The sequence below is a fragment of the Gigantopelta aegis genome, chromosome 6 (genome assembly GCF_016097555.1).
Source record: "Gigantopelta aegis isolate Gae_Host chromosome 6, Gae_host_genome, whole genome shotgun sequence".
NCBI lineage: Eukaryota > Metazoa > Mollusca > Gastropoda > Neomphalida > Peltospiridae > Gigantopelta > Gigantopelta aegis.
Genome location: NC_054704.1, coordinates 50,607,199 through 50,630,362, shown reverse-complemented (window position 1 = coordinate 50,630,362; position 23,164 = coordinate 50,607,199). Strand labels below are relative to the sequence as shown.

At 36.9% G+C, this 23,164-nt stretch overlaps 1 protein-coding gene across 1 annotated transcript; it reads left to right on the top strand.

Annotated features, from left to right (window-relative positions):
- Nucleotides 1–536: 536 nt before the first annotated feature.
- On the top strand, nucleotides 537–22,859 carry LOC121376248. Its single transcript, XM_041504072.1, has 6 exons — nucleotides 537–586; nucleotides 6,420–6,632; nucleotides 7,274–7,534; nucleotides 9,513–9,598; nucleotides 15,169–15,259; nucleotides 21,905–22,859. The coding sequence occupies exons 1-6, from the start codon at nucleotides 556–558 to the stop codon at nucleotides 22,189–22,191; spliced, it is 969 nt and encodes a 322-aa protein (XP_041360006.1). The 5' UTR covers nucleotides 537–555; the 3' UTR covers nucleotides 22,192–22,859.
- Nucleotides 22,860–23,164: the final 305 nt, after the last annotated feature.

Sequence of the window (23,164 nt, the reverse complement as noted above, 5' to 3'; positions counted from 1 at the left end):
ATTTGGTTTTCTGCCGTCTGTATTATTTTGTAAGAAACGTTCCGGGCCCATTTAGCCGAAGTGTGGTAAATAGTTAGATACTTGGCAGTGGGGTGGGGGTGGGATTGATGGAGTAAAAAACCCACCTGTGTACAGATTGACTTGGAAAACTTGCCTTCTATTGGAGGAGTAGACCTATGAAGTTCCAGAAGTTCAAAGGACCAGTTTATTAACCTCTTTCCGAGGAACTGCCTACACCTTAAACTTCGTAACGCGCGCCAATACATGATGTTAAACATTTGGTAATTCTGACATACAGTCTTAGAGAGGAAACCCGTTATATTAGTTTATTAGTAGCAAGGGATCTTTTATGTGTGTGTGTGCGTGTGCGCGTACTTTGTTGTTCTATTGGATTTTTTGTGGGTATTTTGTGGTGTGTGTGCGTGTTTGTGTGTTTTGCGCGCGCGTGTGTGTGTGTGTGTGTGTGTGTGTGTGTGTGTGTGTGTTTTACATGCAATTTATATAAACTTTTTTGCTTTTTTCTCTTTTCAGATGGCATTTTTATCTTTCTACTTAATGTTGATCCTTGCTGCTCAAAGTGTGTATGGTAAGTGTTGTCCAGCAGCCGAAAGTCAGTTTAGTGTAACTGTTAGGCCCTACGTTAAAGTGCTTGTCACTCAGTTTACATCTTTATGGTTACAGTAAGTGTTGTCCAGCAGCCGAAAGTCAGTTTAGTGTAACTGTTAGGCCCTACGTTAAAGTGCTTGTCACTGAGTTTACATCTTTATGGTTACAGTAAGTGTTGTCCAGCAGCCGAAAGTCAGTTTAGTGTAACTGTTAGGCCCTACGTTAAAGTGCTTGTCACTGAGTTTACATCTTTATGGTTACAGTAAGTGTTGTCCAGCAGCCGAAAGTCAGTTTAGTGTAACTGTTAGGCCCTACGTTAAAGTGCTTGTCACTCAGTTTACATCTTTATGGTTACAGTAAGTGTTGTCCAGCAGCCGAAAGTCAGTTTAGTGTAACTGTTAGGCCCTACGTTAAAGTGCTTGTCACTGAGTTTACATCTTTATGGTTACAGTAAGTGTTGTCCAGCAGCCGAAAGTCAGTTTAGTGTAACTGTTAGGCCCTACGTTAAAGTGCTTGTCACTGAGTTTACATCTTTATGGTTACAGTAAGTGTTGTCCAGCAGCCGAAAGTCAGTTTAGTGTAACTGTTAGGCCCTACGTTAAAGTGCTTGTCACTGAGTTTACATCTTTATGGTTACAGTAAGTGTTGTCCAGCAGCCGAAAGTCAGTTTAGTGTAACTGTTAGGCCCTACGTTAAAGTGCTTGTCACTGAGTTTACATCTTTATGGTTACAGTAAGTGTTGTCCAGCAGCCGAAAGTCAGTTTAGTGTAACTGTTAGGCCCTACGTTAAAGTGCTTGTCACTGAGTTTACATCTTTATGGTTACAGTAAGTGTTGTCCAGCAGCCGAAAGTCAGTTTAGTGTAACTGTTAGGCCCTACGTTAAAGTGCTTGTCACTCAGTTTACATCTTTATGGTTACAGTAAGTGTTGTCCAGCAGCCGAAAGTCAGTTTAGTGTAACTGTTAGGCCCTACGTTAAAGTGCTTGTCACTCAGTTTACATCTTTATGGTTACAGTAAGTGTTGTCCAGCAGCCGAAAGTCAGTTTAGTGTAACTGTTAGGCCCTACGTTAAAGTGCTTGTCACTCAGTTTACATCTTTATGGTTACAGTAAGTGTTGTCCAGCAGCCGAAAGTCAGTTTAGTGTAACTGTTAGGCCCTACGTTAAAGTGCTTGTCACTGAGTTTACATCTTTATGGTTACAGTAAGTGTTGTCCAGCAGCCGAAAGTCAGTTTAGTGTAACTGTTAGGCCCTACGTTAAAGTGCTTGTCACTCAGTTTACATCTTTATGGTTACAGTAAGTGTTGTCCAGCAGCCGAAAGTCAGTTTAGTGTAACTGTTAGGCCCTACGTTAAAGTGCTTGTCACTGAGTTTACATCTTTATGGTTACAGTAAGTGTTGTCCAGCAGCCGAAAGTCAGTTTAGTGTAACTGTTAGGCCCTACGTTAAAGTGCTTGTCACTCAGTTTACATCTTTATGGTTACAGTATGCTTACAATAAATCTATACATATAAAGTTAACAGTAAGAGAAACGAAAAGATTTCCACACTAGAATATTTTATCTTAAATGTTTTTTAAAGAATAATTTGCCCTTATAAGTTACTGTAAGAAATATTAAGTTGTATCTAAAAGTATTTGCCAAGGAGCCCATTGTTCATCAAATTCTTTAAAATGACATTTTTTTTAAATATATACTTTTCAATATTTAATTCCTTACTAATAATTTTGAAAACTACATCTTTCTTTAATCCGTGCTTTTGTATTTTCATCCTGTATATATAGTACTTAATATTAACAACCAACCAGTTTATAAATGTATTTCTATTTTATTTTATTTTTTTGTAATTCCAAACAATATTGTATTTTTATCTAGCATAATATTTGCTCCATTGCTGAGAATCCATTGTTCTATATCTTTCCAAAGTTCCAATACCTTTGGGCATAGATAAAACAAGTGTTATAATGTTTCTGGTTGGGTATGACAAAAATTGCAAACATCTGAGTCTATATATTTAATTTTATATAAGAAAGTGTTTGTTGTTATTATTTTTTGTAGTATCCTATATTGAAACCACAGTAAAGAGGGATGTTTAAGGGATATTGTGGGGACTTTACTTGAAGCATTTAAACGTTTATACATAGCTCGACAACCTCTTTTCTTTTCCAAAAATATTTTTAATTCGAATGGAAAAATGGGGTTTAGCGGAGTAAAGGTTTGGTTATGCCTGTTGGTAATGTTGTAAATGAACAATTTCACTACTTTTATTAATGTACCATTTTCTAAAACAATTCAAATTAATATTATATTTTTCTTTAAATATTCTCATAGTTCATAAATTGCCCATATTCATCCAGTAAATATTTTATAAATATTATACCTTTTTTTAATATAATTTTTATATACCATTGATTTATTATCTTTTCTTATATTACTATTGTTCCAAATATTGATTCTATATACTTCTTCAATATTTTTATAAGTTTGTTTTTGTTGAATAGTTTCCCAACTTTGCAATACATCTTTCCAAAATTTATTCTTAAATTTATTTATTTATTTATTTTTGACGTTGAATATAGTAATCACCGTGAATTATCACATTTTCGGTCGTAATTCCTGTAACTGCTTGAAACATATGACCCAATTACAGTTTGATGTATATAGTCTTCTTATCCAAGTAGACTTTAAAGCTATCATAAAATTGTTAATGTTTAACATTTTAAGGCCACCATTTTTATATTCTTGTTCTAATATTTTTATTTTTTTTATTTTATCAGGTTTATTTTACCAAATAAAACCATAAATTATCTTATTTATTTGTTTTATTATTTTATCTATGGGATTTGGAGGGCAATTAGCAAATATATTATTTTTGGAATTATTAAAGTTTTAATTACAACAATTCGACCCAAGACTGTTAATTTCCTGCTTGATCAGTTTTTTTATTGTATTTTTCATTTTCATTATCTTTGGCTCAAAGTTATCAGTGACCAATCAATATTAAACAAGAAATTAACACCCAAAAGATTGAAATTTTCAGCACCCCATTCACGTTTCCATTTAGAAAAATGAAAGACCTCCTTGGAAAATTTCTTACTTTCTATCCATGCAATCTTTGAATAATTTATTCTAAGCCAGACATGTTGGCATACTTATCTAAAATATACAAAGTACTGTTCAGAGATGTGGGACAGCTATCTAAAATGAAGGTCGTATCATCTGTGAACTGGAATATTACATATTCTTCCTCTTCTGTGTTTATGCCTTTGATACCTTTTGAATTTCTTATTAATATTGCTAGAATTTCAGCACAGATGATAAAAATATAAGGAGAGAGGATCCCCTTGTCTACAGCCTCTTTCAAGTTTAAAACTTTATGATAGAAATCCATTTTGAATTATTCTGGATTATGAATTCATATAAAGAGTTTTAATCCATCGTTTTATTGATATTTTAAAACTCTAAAGCTTGTTCAATAAATAACCAAGAAACTGAATCAATGGCCTTTTCAAAATCAACCAATAATAATAGACCAGGAATTTTATTCACTTCTGTATACTGCATTATATCATAAATTAGTCTTATATTTTCTTCTATGTATCTGCCTTTAATACATCCAGTCTGGTCGTTTTCAATAATTTTATCTAGAACGGTTTTAATCCTGTTAGCTATACATCAAGAGTCTATTTTATAGGTACAGTTTAGTAATGTAATTGGTCGCCAATTTTTCAAAAACTGTTTAGGTTTATTTGGTTTTGGTAATTATCCCTAATTTTTGTGTATTTGACATTTCATTTATAAGATAGCTGTAATTAACGGATCTAATAATGAATATACCACAATCTAGCTAAAAGAATTTGATAAACTCTGTAGTAAAACCATTGGAGCCAGGACTTTTTCGGATTTTAGAAAAGTTAAAGCTTCTGAATATTTTATTTCACGTTCTGCTTCTAATATATTTATATTATTTTTAGGAATGTTGTTAATAACTGTATCTTTATTGGAAATTAGTTGGTCGCCATTAGAGTCGTATATCCAGTTTGCCACATCGTGCCCTAGCTGTCTAACGTAGACTCAATCATAGAATAAGTGTTCCAGTGTTTCTGGTAAGAGGTTACAAAACGTGCACTTTTTGGAGACCACGACAAGTAATGGGTTTTATATAGAAACCTTCTCTTTTTTTGCATTAATTCGATGCAATATTGTATATTGAAACCACCATACATTTTAGTTTCTTAGACATTTATAAGGTATATTATAATATATAGGTATATTATAATATATATTCCATTCTTTTGGCGAACATTTAAAACCTTTTTATTTATTTATTTTTTTATTATATTTTAATAGCGATTTTGGAATTATGGATGTATGACATAATATTTTATACTGTTCTTTGCAATGTCTTTTAAAAACTGTTTAACTTTTGACAAAACGACTGATGTAAGATTAGGAGTGAACGTTTGAGTCTGGCAATTTTGCTTTCCATATTTTATTTTAACGACTATGTAACTTAACGTCGGATTGTCATGGACAGGTAAAACAAAAATGACTACAAACTCAGGATAGTTTTACTTAGCCTGTAATTTTGTTATTTTTGATAGCTGCTTATAGTTTGTAATTTATATTAATTAGTTACTTTAAAATATATCAATGAAATGTAAAACAAATAAACAAACAAAACACATCATTTATGTGCTTCAGAGTTGGTTTATACCCAAGTTTCACTCCTTGAAAATGGACACAAAGTTTAGTTAATCTACAAACCTGCAACATATTTTGATAAAGTTATAACAGAGAGAAGCTAAAGTCTGTGATGTTTAAACGGAGAAATACCGTCTAAAAATAAGTAGAGCTTGTCTTGATAACCAGGGAGGGAGGGAGGGAGGGAGGAGGAGGGGGGCGTAGCTCAGTGATACAGCGCTTTCTTGAAGCGCGGTCGGTCTAGGATCAATCCCCGTCGGTGGACCATTGGGCTATTTCTTGTTCCAGCCAGTGCACCACGACTGGTATATCAAAGGCCATGGTTTGTACTATCCTGTGTGTGGGATGGTGCATATATAAAAAGTCCCTTGCTGCTAATCGAAAAGAGTAGCTCATGAAGTGGCGACAGCGGGTTTCCTCTCAATATGTGTGTGATCCTTAACCATATGTCCGACGCTATATAACCGTAAATAAAATGTGTTGAGTGTGTTGTTAAATAAAACATTTTCTTCCTTCCTTATCTTGATAACCATTACTTCTCAGACGAACGTGCGTTTTTAGAATTATGAAAAATGTATTTTGGGGTATTACAAAAACCTGGATGACCAGAACCACTATAGGTGTACGAAAATACTTCTAATTTAAATTATTAAAAACGGCTTTAATAGTGAAAAGTACGTCGTAGTGTTTAAAAACCAGGGTTTGTCACTTTAAAGGGACATTCCCGAGTTTGCTGCAATTTTATAGATGTTGTCGACTAACAGAGACTTTTTGACGATTGTAATAACATATCAATATATTTTTCTGCATAACAGATTAGTGGCTGTATATTAAATGTGCTTCTGATCGTTCTAATGTTTGTACTTGATTAAATTTAATTTTATTTCCTAAAATATCTTTTTTTCGTACGTACGAAATTATTTGAAGACAAACTCCAGTTTGGGCTTCTTACAAATATTAAGACGACCAGAAACACATTGAACATACAGGCACTGATATTCTAAACAAGAAAATATATTTAATATGTAAGTTTAATCGTAGAATTATTTTATAAGTGGGAAACATCTTACAGTGCAACAAACTCGGGAATGTCCCTTTAAGCTTCTTTCTAGGACTTAATACCAAATGCTCCAGAGCTATCCAGAGTTCAACATGGAAACAAATATACACAGCAGACCGAGCCGTGGATGGGAACACGGGCAAGAAGTTTTTCGGAGACACGTGTTCACACACTGACTGCAATGACGACAACCCATCCTGGACTCTGTGTCTTGGAAATATGCAAACTGTCAGTTCAGTTACTATCCACAACCCTGATAAAGCAAGTAAGTCAAAGTTTTGATTTTGCCGAAATACAGGTACCGTATACGCGTAATTAATTTAGTTCTGCTGTTGTTTAAAGTCAGAACGTGTCTACAGGTCATTTGCTAAACTGAACCTAAACACCCATGGAACACACAGATTTCGGGTAATAAATAGGTCTTTGAAGGCACAGACGTTTTACGGCGTATTTACAAATCCATCGGCCACAAACTCACCCTGATGAACCATCACAGTCAAATCCGCTTAATTGCATAGCCCCGTGCATGTACAATTTATGTTAATAACCGATATAACCGATTATCCGATAGCGCCCAGTTTCCAGATTATAGCCAACGGTAAACTTTACAAATATCATATCTTAACTGTATGAGGGAATGTCAGGGACTTGTTTCAGGGTTGTTGTTTTGGGGTGGGTTTTTTACAAAATACATAATTTTATTCTGTTTTGAATATACTTACATTAATTTTTCTATTTTCTCAGCCATTTTACAGTAACACTGTATTTTAATTTTACATTAGAATTATTGTATTGATATTGTTCATCAGTTCATTCATAAACTTGTCTTTGTTTCACACCCAACAGCTGGTGTATTCTTTTGTGTGCTTATGTGTGGTTAAACATTCATTCATTGTTGTATTTTAGAAGGCCGCCTAAAGAACATCAAGATTGACGTATACACAGAGAACCCCAGCAACCCTGGAGCGGTACCAATATCATGCGCCACTATCGGCAGCACGCCCGTTACCGATGGAATCTCGATTACGCTTGACTGTCCACTAAATGTGGTTGGTAGTTACATTAAAATTAGCAAGACTACAGTGGGCAGAGGATGGGGAAGGGGATACTACATGTGTGATGCCCTAGTTCTTTGTGAGGTTGTGGTGAACGCAACAGCAGCATCTGGTAAGTTCAAATTAGGTGCATGAATAACCAACAACGTCCCTCCACACACACACACACCCCCCAAAAAAAAAACCCAAAACGAGTGATAACATTCCAGCTGCTTAGTTTGATTTATGACTATCTACTATAACTTTTAAATTAATTGTAACACAGAAACATACATACATATACATATACATATACATATATGGCCTACATGCATACATACATACATACATACATACATACATACATACATTCGTTAAGTGCCAACCACGAGGTTTGTAGGCCACACGTATTTCGTCGGTTAACTGAACATTCTTTGTTAAGAATGCCCCGGTGGCCGAGTGATATCGGTTGTGGTCGGAGAACTGCGGGCGATTTGGTTCCTGACGGTTCGAGGCCCATGGCGGCATCAAATAAATTGTGAGGCCAAACAAGATTTTTATCCCCTGTGCCTGTGCGTTTATATCCTTGTATATACCAGTCAAACCCGACATACATACAATATATAGATATTCATACATCTATACATACTTGACAGTGTCACAAAACCATGGTGGTCTAAGAACTGCGGGCGATTCCATGCCTAAGGTTCAAGTCCCAGCAACGACATGATACAATGTGTGAGGCCAAAAAGGATTTGTTTTCACCAGTGTCCACGTGTTTATAGCTTTGTAGGGGGCGGGGCGTAGCTCAGTGGTACAGCGCTCGCCTGATGCGCGATCGATCTAGTATCTAGGATCGATCCCCGTCGGTGGGCTCATTGGGTTATTTCTCGTTCCAGCCAGTGCTACACAACTGGTGTAACAAAGGCCGTAGTATGTACTATCCTGTATGTGGAATGGTGCATATGAAAGATCCCTTGCTGCTAATCGAAAAGAGTAGTCCATGAAGTGGCGACAGCGAGTTTCCTCTCTCAATATCTGTGTGGTCCTTAACCATATGTCCGATGACATATATCCGTAAATAAAATGTGTTGAGTGCGTCGTTAAATAAAACATTTCCTTCCGTATAGCTTTGTATGTATTAATCAACTAACGAGTGTCACGTTCACCTGGCTCTGTGCACTGTCATTGTACGATCTACAATGATTATAGTATGGAATGGAATGGAAAATTGTTTAACGTGCACATTCAGAGCAAGCTGTTGTAGCGCACGCCTGTCCTGGGCACAAGTACCGGCCTCAGCCGGTTCCTCCGTCCAGGACAGGAAGGGGTTGGGGTGGGTGAAAGAGGGACCGCCTGCACTGGCAGGTGCAAGGGAGCACCAGCAGTCCAACCGTAGTCGGTAACAGGCGGGAGGTGGTATGGTGCTATGTAATTTGGAATGTCCCGTAGGATTAGGCCATGGGGAAATGGGTGCGCATTTTGATGAAAGAAGTTTGGCGCATTTGATGGTCGTTCTAAAGAATAAAAGGTAGGGTGCTACGTATAGGTTTGGATTTAGTAGGCCGAGAGTAGCTCTTTAGTTAAGACCTGCGGATGATGAGGTGTCTCCCTAGGTTGCCCATAGGGCCCTTAGAAAGGGCCTGATCTCTTCTGATCGTGGCATGACAACCCAGGGAAGAATGATTATAGTACAAAAATAAACCCATTTATCGAGGACACACACAAATACGTCGATGGTGTTTGTGGTGGGTAGTTTTTGTGAAACGGTATTCATTTTGTTTTTAGTAATTATATTTTTCAATATTATATTAAGTTTTATAATATTATTTTGGTCCAATTACAAAACCATTTTATAGAATTCAAATTATTTTGACAAATCGCACTTAAAGGCAATGCTATACGGTACGACTGCCTCGTCCGAGAATAGCTGAATTGCACAGCAGCCGAATAAAGTTGTCTTGTCGCTAGATGTTATCGTACGAGGAACTCGTATCGTGTGACGTCACCTTAAGACAACTTTAGTTTTCTGACCGTGATGCTGACAGGGTAATAATTTAGCGAGATTGTTTTTATTACCCTCTTTCAGAGAACTCTTATTGTTTTTGCAGTCACCTGTCCAAATGGTTTTCAGGCGTTCGGAGGTTCTTGTTATTCCGTTCCCGTTTCCCAAACTGCGACATGGTTTGAGGCCAGGGTAAGATATGCTTACTACAATTCTTGAATACATTTATGGAACTTGATTAGCAATCGTAACTACTTGAAGACTCAAGGGTTTCCTTTAAAACTGAAAGATAAATGAAAGTTATATTTACTTGCAGGGGGCGAATCTATGAATATTTTCGGAGGACTTTGGGAAAGAGGGCAATCCAATGAACGTTATATTTTAAAACCCCAAAAGGACACATACACACACACACACACACACAGAGAGAGAGAGAGAGAGAGAGAGAGAGAGAGAGAGAGAGAGAGAGAGAGAGAGAGAGAGAGAGAGAGAGAATGAGTGAGAGAGTGTGTGTGTGTGTGTGTGTGTGTGTGTGTGTGTGTGTGTGTGTGTGTGTGTGTGTGTGTGTGTGTGTGTGTGTGTGTGTGTGTGTGTGAGTGAGTGCGGAGATGACTCTATGCTGCTAGTAAACATGTAGCAAATTATTCCTCAAGGAATTTTTTAGGTGGGACCGGTCCCCTAGTTCTCCTGGATCCGCCTCTGACATCATTATTTTATCGCGCAACTCACTGTACTCAGAAAAGTCTTCATCAATATCATAGAGGCAATTTTACATGACAACAGTGTGCAATAAATATAGAACATATATCATGTAGTGGGGTCGAACTGATTTGTGGTGAACTGGTTCGTGGACGAAACATCTGCCACCCACATTAAGACTGGCTGCCGTTTTGCATTACGCTTACATTACTATTACAGTAACACTTTTGGGGAGCCAGTGTATAGAATATCAGGTTACTACGTTTTGATATCGTGGTTATTTGGCGAGATTTAGATAACGGAATAACGGGCGAGCTTCAGCGAGCTAGTTACACCATTATCGAACCGAGCCAAATAACCACGATATCAAAGCGTAGTAACCTGATATTTTTTTTAATCATGCAACCCCTTTCAGGGTGTATACTACCAAATCAAATCCCATAGACGACAATAGTAACATATACGGCTAAAACTCCTACCTGCAACGTATCAACCGACATAAACGCCACGGATATAAATACTACCACCCCTTACACTTAAAGTGAATCAGAAAAAAATGGGGGTCAAGCTGCTCGTTTCTGAGATAACGGGTAGCGTCTATGACTACCCTAGTTTCGCACAAAATTTGAGTACTTTTTTTTACAGGTACCCCATACATGTTTCAAGCACAAGGCTACTTGGCACATTGGTACTAGATGAAATAAAATTGCACATTTATTTTACCCAGATGAAACTATTATTTTTTACAACCAACACACTCACATTTATAACCAATCACAGGACTTGTGGTGTTCACTTCTCTATCAAAAGTTCGGTGCACCTCGAACTTTGACCCAGCCGGAAGTTATTTGGTCTAGTACTACCTTCAAGTTCTATTTGTGTAATATGTTTCAGTCAAAAGCGGTAGAGAAACTACTAGTATTATCGTGTAAAAACTATTACTTGATGCGCAGTCGGTTTGGGATCGATCCCCGTAGGTGGGCTCATTGCGCTATATTTTTTTCGAGCCAGTGCACGACTGGCCGTGATATGTGCTATCCTGTCTGTAGGGTGGTCCATATAAAAGAACCCTTGCTACTAATGAAAAAATTTAGCGGGTTTCCTCTCTAAGATTTTATGTCAAAATGACCACATGTTTGAGATCCAATAGCCGATGAATAATAAACCAATGTGCTCTAATGGTGTCGTTAAACAAAACAAACTTTAACTATTACCAGAAGTCGGATAATAGCAGGTGCCCGAAAGCATCTTGGAATGACATAGCCAGCCAAAAAGTTAAGTCTTTCCAAATTTGAAATAAATACTTTTATTATATTTCAACGTCTGTTGTGCTACAACATTACACTTTTTGTATCTTTTTCTATGAAAATAAAATAAGTTTTTCTGTGACTGTGATGTCAGACACTGTCCCAATGTTAAAAAAAAAAAAAAAAAAAAAAAACACACCAACATTTGCAGGAAGCTATTTGCTTTTTTTTGTTTCAAAATGTTTCATTCAAAACGTTGACTAGTTCCGAATGGGAGCGAATAATCGAGAATTGAAAAATAAGAAGTAGTTTGATGTTACGGGAAGTGTGAATGCTATATGTATTTATGCAGTTCAACAATTATTGCTATAAATGGATGTTTAAAAAATGAGGAAACGACCTACCTAAAAATTGAGCAAACATCCGTCATGGTTATTATGCTAGCAACGGAGGTGTTATTAGGCAGTGACATAATAACACTTGGAATTATCAAGCAGGAGGTCATCAGGTTAAAATATCAGCGTAGCAGACGAGCTTAAACGAGCCTGTTACACCGTTATCGAACCGAGCTAAGTTGTTTTATCATTCAACCCCTTTCAAGCTATATTTGTGTAATATATTTGAATCAAAAGCGGTATTAGAAACTATTAGTATTATCATATAGAACCTACTATTGGAAGTCGAATAATAGCAGGTGCCCGAAAGCATATTGGGATAGCAAAGTCAGCGAAACACGTTATGTGTCTCCAAATTTTACATAAAATACTTTGATTATATACTCTTCAAAAAAGTAGGGGAACCTGAAATATTAATATCAACTATTAGACCACAGACATCCTAGTAAAAGAACGTCCAGGTCTGTTTAGCAACACGCCGAAACACATTCCATAGTTTGCACATGCATCACGCAATTGTCTCCCGTACACGTGCGTGGGGTGTCATTCTCGATTTTTGACAATTTCCAGGAAGGTCCATTAATCACTGTGGAACATTATTTCTGTCAATTGTTTTCATTCTGTTGATCATACAGTTGTTATTTTTTTGTTTTTAGTCATTTTTATTGTTTGAATTTGCTTAGCTTAGTAACTGGTTTAACGTGTCCATATACCACTAGGGTTTCGAACACGCCTATCCCAAGTCCGTACTACGGAAGACCTCCGATAGGATCGTGGGTCTGACTCGGGACAGGGATAACCTAACAAATACGGTCAATTTTGAAATTTTACACCAAAAGTATAAAAAAAGGGGAAAATTGGGGTTAATAAATTTTGGCTGCGCCCTTAAAGAGAAATATTAACATTCCTAACCTATATAAATTATTCATATAATATAATTTCGGCGCAAATTTAGATGGGCTGGTCAAAAATTAATAATAATTATTGAGCAGTATTCATTAGGCCCATGGGAGGTCAGGAGGAAAGGCTATACAGTTGGCACAAGTATACAAAAAAAATATTAAATTAATTTTGGAAAAGGGGCTGCCAATCATATTCTGGTGTGACCAGGTGAGGGTCGGGAGGGAGGGGAGTCGGCCCTATACAAAACCTAAGGCCAAACCGCCTACGTCTATGGCCCCAAAGAATGCCCTAACTCCCGGCATCCCCCCCCCCCCCCCCCCCATTTTTAAGAGTATATTTCAGTCTGTTGTGTCTATACATTACAATTTTTGTACCTTTTCCCGTGAAAATAAACGCAAATGTATGTGTGACGTGAAGATCTACATCACTAGCTACTAGTGACTGTGAAGTCAGACAAACATATAAACATATATAAACATTCTCTGTAGAAAGCTACTTGTTTAATTCAAAACGCCGTCTCTTTCCGAATGGGAACGAAGAAGGGATAATTGAAAAATTTTACGGGAAGTGTAAATGTTATATTTATTTATGCAGTTCAACAATTATTGCTGTAAATGGATATTTCAAAAATGAGGAAACAACCTACCTGAAAATGGACCAAACATTTGTCATGCGCATGGGCGTCACTTGGTGAGGGTGGGGGTTGGGTGCGGGTATCACACTTTTTGGAGTGGGGTGACCAACGTGCAAATGTCACCATCGCTTTTTACGATGGAAAACAACACCCAAAAACAGGTTTATTTTATTAGAGCCAAAACGTCATTGCGTTATGTTAAAAGCTAACAACCACGAGTAGATATATAGCCTGTATAGTAGTACTATACAACACATGCTCGTACCAAGTTACCAACCAATGTTACCAACAACAAGGTCTACAGACTATACCGTCTAGACGCTTTGTTTTATGTTTTCTGTGTTGACAAGAAAACAATAACAAAATGTCAAGTTCACATTATTACTGTGACTAGAAACCACCCGCACGTTGCACGTGTGGTTTGGGGTTCAGTTTACGATTCTATCTTCACGCTGAATGCACGCGGCTACAATGTCGGAAGATTTATTTAATTTTAATTGTCAGATTTCAGTGGCGGATCCAGAAAATCCATTGGGGGGGGGGGGGGGCAGTGACATGAGGTGGAATGCTAAGGGAACTTTGGGGGAGGTTTGGAGGGGATCGTATAAAAAATGAAAATTAATATAGGGCCTACAATAAAATTAGGGGTGGGTGAGCCCCCTAGATTCGCCTCTGGACTTGTTAATCAGTTACCAATGATTTGCGCAAATTATTTGCTCCCGTCTCTGCTGCACGTGTGTCAAAAACGGTCAATAACAGCGCCAGCGAATTCCTTATCGACGGTAGGCCTACAATCTGATTAAAATTAGCTCTACTGATCTACCAGTCGATCTAACAGCATTGCGTGGACATTTCATCTAAAAATAACAATTTAAATATCGACTAATTACACTTCGCCTTTTATAGCGTTATTGGGGAGTATACAAATTTTAAAAATATCGGGCGAGACTATTTATGCAATAGGCGTACTTGTTGGTCTGTTTCAACATTGAAACAAATCAGGGGGAAAAGTGCAGTAATAAACTCTGGATTGTATACTGGTATAAACAGATTTTAATGCTATGCCATCACGGGGTTTTGTTTCGTCTTGAAACGGATTTTATATAAAATGTTATATTGAATTTAGTTTCCGATATACTTCGTAATTCACCCGAATCATTTCGTATATCCTTGGCATAATCCCGAATGTTTTCAAATTCTTTTCAAATCACTGGCATGATTTTGCAAGTAAGGTTTTGAATGGTCGAATGAAAGGTTAACTGGACATGAGCTGTAGTTAAATATTAAAATCACCCCCACACCCCGTAATTTAAGTCGTTAAAATAGTTTATGACGAGACTGATCAAAGTCAAACTGTTGTGTTGAAATAAATATTCACAAATGCATGTGTTCGCCATTTTCCGAGTTGTTATACAGACCGACATTATAATTCTTTAATAATGTTGAAAACTGCAAATTAAAATGTAATGATCAAATTATGTTTGACATCCAATAGCCGATGATCATGGGTGTCACTTGGTGGGGGACGGGAGGATATGCTACGGCCTTGGAATGCAACAGAGACATGTTTGTTCTGCGCGAATGGCGGTTGCTCAACAAAAACATTTGTCATAAACAGCCCACCCCCCCCCCCCCCCCCCCCCCACACACACGTTTTTTTCAACAAATGCCGCCTATGGTCATGCGTAGACTTAATTTCCTAGTCACCTGATAACACATAGCAACGCCAAGGTTATCATGTTAGCAGCGGATGTGTTATCAGGCAGTGACATAATAACACTTCGAATTATCATGTAGGGGTTATCGGATTTACGGAAGCATTTATATTTATATTATTAAATTGTAATATTTATTTTATAATCCTATGATGTCGACTTTTTTCAGATTGCCTGCTCCACCATTGGGGCCGAACTGGCTGTAATTGAAAGTATGGCCGAGAACGATTTCATAAAAACAACATTCTTTATGGCTGGAAGTAAGAATATTTAAGATTGAACGTGAATTTTTTTTAGTTTCATGCTAGTATGAAACGCAAAACCGCTTTACACACTGTATGAATGGCGTAGCGCGTTAGCGCAAAGCCATTCATACTAAAGTGTTCAATTCTTATAATTCCAAACACATAACCATGTCATTATTGTAAAGCTCTTTGAGATAAAAAGTGAACTCTTTTTTCCAACTATTTACTATTTTATTAACACGAAATTCATACTCAACATTAGCGGATTCCCTATGGTGGTTCGGCTTTTTCCGTCAATAGCCGAATGAGAGAATGACAATGTTACAATCATTAATACAATTCATATTAATTTTTTGCATTAAATGTCAATACCAACTAGAAACATTTTGAATTCACTATAAACATATAACGTAAGTAATTTCAATAACTTTTAACCTGTAATAAAAATGTCTGAAGCGACCTATTTTGTATGGTATAATTTATATGTGAAGCGGTTGGTGTATGAATATTTAACTACGAACTGTACATGGGCGATATTTTTTTTATTACTGTCCAGATTTACCAATTACGATGTTGAAATTACAGTTATAAAATACTGAGTGCGTGAAAATGCCATGTGTTGATAGATTTGACATGGAGAAAGTGCTTTCAATGTTTCCGGAAATGGATGAAACAGGTGTGTCGCGAGTTTCTGTGTTTACTGGCCTTGTAATTGTTGAAATGGCGACAACACAGGATAGTTTTAGCGTGTGTGTGACTTCAAGTGGTGCGACACAAGTATTCGTGAGATTTGACAGTGCCATGCTCATGTTTTGTTTATGGAAAGTGGAACATTCTCTGTTGTAGCTTCGAATTGAAGCTTCGTTCCTGTGAAGTAAGTTTGACAGCAGACGATTACTGTTTGATGTCTAAAAATAGAATCTCAAGGAAATTCCTCGGGGATTCCTTTGTTGACATAATTCATAAATTCATAATTCCCGCTATAAGCCAAAAATAGTGCTAAACTGAGATTCATGGTGCAATGAATGCTAGATTTTATCATCACGTGATACGAATTTGACTAATCCAAGGGTTTATAACAAAGGCATTTTTAGAGATTGGAATTATTTAAATATCTCAACAGGAAACTCGTTTTACTCCCACTATCCACCTAAAATTCAAGCACGTCTATTCATGGTCCAGCCTCTGCCTTCACTAGTGACTAACCTTGGGGCAGAGGGTGTGGGAGGCTGAAGTGTGAAATGAGCAAAAGTTGGAATTAAATTTATTTTAAAAAAAGGTCATGAGGGGAGGGGGGTAAAAATGAGGCCTAAGAATATTAATCGCGTGTAACATAGACAAGTGTGAAATAGACACTGTTTGAAAACCAAATATGAGGGTCACGGAGTCGGATCCACAATGACTCCACAGTGACGTATCCTAGTGGTAAAACGCTCGCTCGCTAGGATCGATCCCCATTATCATCGGTTGGCACATTGGGGCAATTTATGGTTCTAGCCAGTGCACCACGACTGGTATATCAAACGCTGTGGCATGTGATATCCTGCTTGTGGGATGGTGTATGTAAAAGATCCCTTTCTACTAATGGAAAAATGGTTTCGGGTTTCCTCTCTGAGATTATATATGAAGAATTACTTACTAATGTTTGACATCAAACAGCCGATGATTAATAATTCATTAAAAAAATAATAAAATAAAATAAATCATTCATTCATTATGCTCTAGTGGTCTCGTTAAACAAAACAAACTTTTAAACTTTCAGATACGTACTGGACTGGGTTGCGAAATTAGTTTTTTTAATTATTCCCATTTTTATTGGCATGATATCCACACACAGATGTATACAGTACATATGATAAAAAGATCCACATGAAAAAAAATGAAGTAGCAAAGGAGATATTTAGCTAAGATCGAATATATGTGACTGACAATCAGACAGACATGTATGAAAAAATCAAAAGGAGACTAAGGACATAATAAGTACCAAAAAAAGAAGAGAAGAAATACAATCTAGGTTTTAAATATATTGTGACAAATTGACCAAAATTTGGTGAATTTATCATCGTTGCACGCGGAAAAAGCCGCTGCTTTTGTAACATAATAGTACTCCGTCAACTCTTTTTGGATCCATTTCAAACTGGGTACATATGCATTAAAATGACTTTTAAATATTACGTGTTTTGTAACGAGTACAATGGCATTAATGGGATCATTATTTCTAGTTTTAAAGCCAAACATTACATTTTCTTTATTAAATTTAATATTTCTACCCGTTTTTTACATTAATCCAGTTCAGAATATCATTCCAAATTGAGTTGACTAAAGTGCATTCCCAAAATAAATGGGTAATTGTACCAAGTTCTAAATTACAAAAATTACACTTCGGACAAGAAATATAACCAATTTTATATAAGAAGGTATTAACAGGAAGTATATTATGAATTATTTTAAACTGAAACCAGCGCAATTCACTACTATCAGTACAGCATAAAGGAATTGTGACGGAACATGCTCTTATTTTTTTTCGCCTGTGGCGATGTTAATGGTTTTAGAGGGCTGTGTGCAGCGTGGTTACGTAATACCACCGCGCAACGGTGGTCGAGCTGTTCCCAATATGCACTTAGACTAAGTGGGCACCTTGTTACGTAATACCTCCGCGCGACCGTACCCCCCTAATACACACTTAGACCAGGTGTGGAGGCCATGTGGCCAGACAGCCCTTTACCAATAGAAGAGTGTGAGGTTGATGAGATTAAATGTCCTGCGTGTGTAATGACTAGGGCTATGGCCAGAAGGGTAGCACGAGACCCAGAGGAAAATTGTGTTTTGTCTGATACGTGTGTGAGCCATGAAATTGGAGTGGATGAGGTTATCAGTAAAATGGTAGATAAGTCAACTGAGGAACTAAACGTGGTGGAACCTGTTGATCTCCCGCAGAGGGGAAATGAAACAGTTGTGTTTGATAGAGGGGACTTACCTTGTAATAGACAAAGAGTTAATTCTAGAGCAGGGGGCTGATCCAAAATTGTTGGCAGCTCGCACTACATTGTTAACAGAGGGTGAGATGGATGATCAGATGTCAGGTTATTATATGGACAAGGGAGTATTAATGAATAAGAGAGTTAGAGATAGGAGGTGGCAGGCGACCGAACTAGCTAGGAAGCAACTGAGCCATGCTCAGAGCAAAATAAAATCAGTGTTTGATAGGAAGGCTACGAGTCTGGAATTTAAACCAGGGGATACGGTGCTGCTGTACCTTCCCATTAAACGGGGTTCATTACAGAACCGGCATTTCGGTCCCTATGTTGTGCACAAACGGGTTAATGAGACAGGGTATGTGATAAACACTCCTGATAGGGTTAGGAAAAGTAGATATTGTCACATCAATTTGCTAAAAGGTTATTTTGACAGACTGCCGATAGTTCCAGAGTTACCGGTCCAAACTGAGAGTTACTCAATTTCCTGTGATGACGTCAAAACTGCAGAGATCAAATTAACCAACAGCCAGATTCTAGCAGACTTGAGCCCCCAGCGAGAAAAGTTGACTACGCTGATACAAGACAATGTTTCCATTTGTCAGGACCTTCCAACGGTTACCAATACCTTAAGCCAGGATGTGCGCTTGGAACCCAACGCTACACCGATTCGACAGCATGCCTATCGGAGAAAACCTGGAAAACGTGCGACACTGAAAAAGAAGGAAACGAAGTTCCAGTGGTCAGATGAATGCGAGAAGTCATTCAACCGTCTCAAGCAGATGCGCTCCTCGTCTCCAGTGATGGCAGCACCAGACTACCGAATACCTTTCAAGCTGGCTGTGGATGCCAGTGACGTGGGAGCTGGAGCTGTGCTGTTCCAAGAAGACGAAAATGGACTGGACCATCCTGTAAGTTTCTTCTCCAAAAAGTTTGACAAACACCAGGTGAACTATTCCACTATAGAGAAGGAAGCTTTGGCCATGGTACAAGCTCTGAGGCATTTTCAGATCTACGTGAAATCAGCATTGCATCAAGTGGTGGTCTTTACTGATCATAATCCGCTTACTTTCATTCACAGAATGAAAGCCACCAACCAGAGAGTTTTGAGATGGAGTCTTCTTCTGCAGGAATTCCCAATTACCATTGAACACATCAAGGGCACATCCAATGTAATCGCTGATGCCCTGTCCCGAAGTTGAACGTTGTGATAATGTGTTGACGTTCTTGATTTCTGTTTTGTTTTTATATATTTTATTGTATACCAGGGACTCCGTGTGATTACTGATAGTCACCTTATTACTATGTGTTATAAATGCCCGGATGCGTCGGTTAACGCACATTTTATTTTAATGTAGTATAGTTCCCTATTCCTAGAGTAGAGGAAATATCCTTTTTGAGGTGGGGGTGTGTGACGGAACATGCTGTTATTTTTTTTTGCCTGTGGCGATGTTAATGGTTTTAGAGGGCTTTGTGCAGCGTGGTTACGTAATACCACCGCGCGACGGTGGTCGAGCCGTTCCCAATATGCACTTAGACTAAGTGGGCACCTTGTTACGTAATACCTCCGCGCGACCGTACCCCCCTAATACACATTTAGACCAGGTGTGGAGGCCATGATGCCAGTAGTTACGTAATACCTCCGATAGTGCGGTTTTACAACCGTGATTTTGGCGAACTAGGCGACAGTAAGTCTGGCCATCTAAGGAAAAATACCGTCTCTGGGAGTTGGGGCAAATTCACATGATAGGTGAGGTGCCGCGTTGTGCCCCCAGGTGATATTCGCTGTCTCTCAGATTTTTGAATAAATAGATAGGATTTTAGAGATATCGGGGAGAAACATAGGAAGGCTCCCAGGGAACGTTGTCCGTCTGGACTGGTAAATATATTGTTCTGCTCTGTTGTATAACCTTGATGTGATTGATGTGACTTTAAATATTTTAATACTGTATTATACCCATATTATTTAGACAGTGTTTCCGGTAAACTGACGAAGTAAATTGTAGGCTTCACTGTGCTAAAATTATTAAAGCTTAGCCAGTCATCCTAGAGGACCTAGGTAAACTGTAGGTTATTGTCTTTATTGTGATAGGTACCAGTATTAATTCTGTAATACAAGGTTACTGAATGAGTAGTTAAGGGTTAATTAAAAATTAACCAGTTAGGAATAGAGTTGTAATTCTTTTATTAATTAAGTTCCCCTGGCAGCGTTTCTCAATTATCACACGTGTGTGTGTTGTATCACGGTGAAGTGATTAGAATATTGTGTAAACTAGACACCTAGTGATTAACTAATTAAGTGATTAGTTCTGGGTTGCTATTATTATTGTTGTTTAAGTAATTAACTGCGGCAAATATATTTGTCAGCGTAAGGTTAATACAGATTCCAAAGTGTATTGTGTTTTGTTGTGTTTTCTAGTGAACTAAACGTGCTATATTACATATATTTATATAAGATCGTATCTCTGATATACATAGAGCCGAGCTACTCGGGTATACACTGCCCGATACAGAGAGATCTAATAGATATAGTTAGGAGGGATATTTGGATAATCGTGTTTTATTCAGTTACGGGTATTATAGGATCCCCGTGACAGGAATTATATTTATTATTTTTCAATCAGAATCTGAAAAAATACAATTAAAAATGTTTTCCCATTTTAAATTGTATGCCGATTTTGAGAATGACGAATTTAGTAAAATATTATAATAATGTTTACTTCCTCTAACTGTTGTATTTAACTTTTTAATATTATATGGTAATATGGGAAACGGCAATTTATTTTTCAGTTCAACTTTACACAATTTAAAATATTGTTTTACCGCATTAATTACACTTTGATAAGTTAAAAAATTAGTATTGATATTAAAAACTTGTTTAAATTCATTATAAGTTAAAAATTTACCTCTCTCGTTAACTAAATCATTATTAAATTTTATCCCTCCCTCAAACCAATCTCTATAGAATATTGAATTTCCATTTATTTTTATGTCATTATTATTCCAGATATATTCTGACAGTATCTCTTCAAATACTGAGTTTAATTTGCATTTTTTAAGATATGTTCCCCATGCTGTTAATATTTCTTTCCAAAAATAATTATAAAAAATATTATATTGACAGTGTTTTACTATTTCTTCAGAGTTAAAATCCATTATATTAGCTAAACATTTATACTCATAAATAATCAATCCCTTCCATTTAGAGTCGGTGATAACTAATCTTCTAATCCAAGCAATTTTTTGTGCTTTAATAAATTCTTTGACTATTGTAACTTTAATACCACCATCTTTCATATTTTTTGACATTTGAATACGCTTAATTTTATCAGGTTTCCCATTCCATATGAAAGAAAAAAATTTGTCTCTGTAGTAGTTGAATATCGTCATCTGGTGGATTAGTAAGGGTTGAAATTAGATGATTTAATTTTGGTAAAATAAGACTGGTATATCAAACGCTGTGGCATGTGATATCCTGCTTGTGGGATGGTGTATGTAAAAGATCCCTTGCTACTAATGGAAAAATGGTTTCGGGTTTCCTCTCTGAGATTATATATGAAGAATTACTTACAAATGTTTGATATTAAACAGCTGATGATTAATAATTCATTAAAAAAAAATAAAAAAAAAAAAAAAATAATTAATTCATTATGCTCTTAAACAAAACAAACTTTTAAACTTTCAGATGCGTACTGGACTGGGTTGCAAAAAATTGCCGATGGTATGACCTGGCTTTGGATTGATCCCAATGCGGTACAGGGAGTGCCAAACGGACCATCTAACGTCGCCACTCCGTTCGAGGATTGGGATGTTGGACAGGGCGGCACACCCAACACCTTGAACTGTATGAACATTGACGACATCGGGAACGGCCCCATGTGGTCTCAAGATAATTGCTTGGATTCTCACCATTTTGTATGCGAGAAGAGTCCAACGTTCCCAGCGCCGACACCCATAATGTGTTTCCAGTAGGATTCAGCACTATAGTCTGTCCCATCAATCTATTAAAATGTTTTTTGTTAATAATTTCAGTTTGGTTTGACGTAAGAAGAAAAGTAAAAGTGTTTTGGAAATAACAAAGAAATACAATTTGTGTGTGCAATTGACAAATCAACCGGCTTGGAAATAAATAACTTGTAGTAAATTACATAGTATGAAAAAAAGCGTTCCCCGTGGATTTTGTTTGTTTGTTTTTTGGGTTGTTTTTTTACCTCTGAAGCTGCAATTCGACTGTAACACTTATATCTTTTGGCAATTGAGATTTTAGAATAGATCGTCAAGTTGAAGGTTCGTACTATGAAGCGCCAATCTTCGATTTTTGTTAGCTGCAATCTATTATGCTAGGAAGACACTGCACGATTACATTATTTTTGGTTGTGGGGAAGAGGCCTATATACAAGTATAATTTTTTTTTTTTTTTATGTAAGACTATTTGTAAATATTAATCGGCTTTATTCTACAAGTTGTCAACAAATACTTTGGTGGTTGGGGAGGGTAATATTTAGTGCTTAGTATTATGTAAAAGTACATGGTAACATTAACTGACGCTATATAACCGTAAATAAAATGTGTTGAGTGCGTCGTTAAATAAAAGACTTCCTTTCTTTTTCTTTTTGGTAACATTAAAGCATAAACATGTATGAATTGTTTATTTTTTGTTTTGAGTTTTAGATAGAACATTAATTTAGTTTGGATTACGTAAAAAAACCCACCAAAAAAACAACAACATTTTACCGTTGAATTTAAAACTGTTATTTAGTGATAAAGGGTTATGACTTTTAAAAATGGGGTGGGGTTTGTACTCCCCAAAATGACATATAGCATTTATGGCCCTGTCAACCTGTTGTAATCTTCGCAAGCCAAGGTACTATGATTTATACTATACGGAATGGTACCTTACCTTGCGAAGATTACAACAGGTTGACAGGGTCATAAATGCTATATG

What these genes read in the sequence shown, in the direction of transcription:
- LOC121376248 (XM_041504072.1), top strand. Translation starts at nt 556, where the DNA reads ATGTTGATCCTTGCTGCTCAAAGTGTGTATG. An exon ending in TGCTGCTCAAAGTGTGTATG is followed by an intron (nt 587 to 6,419) that starts GTAAGTGTTGTC and finishes GCTTCTTTCTAG; the next exon opens with GACTTAATACCAAATGCTCC. An exon ending in CCACAACCCTGATAAAGCAA is followed by an intron (nt 6,633 to 7,273) that starts GTAAGTCAAAGT and finishes GTTGTATTTTAG; the next exon opens with AAGGCCGCCTAAAGAACATC.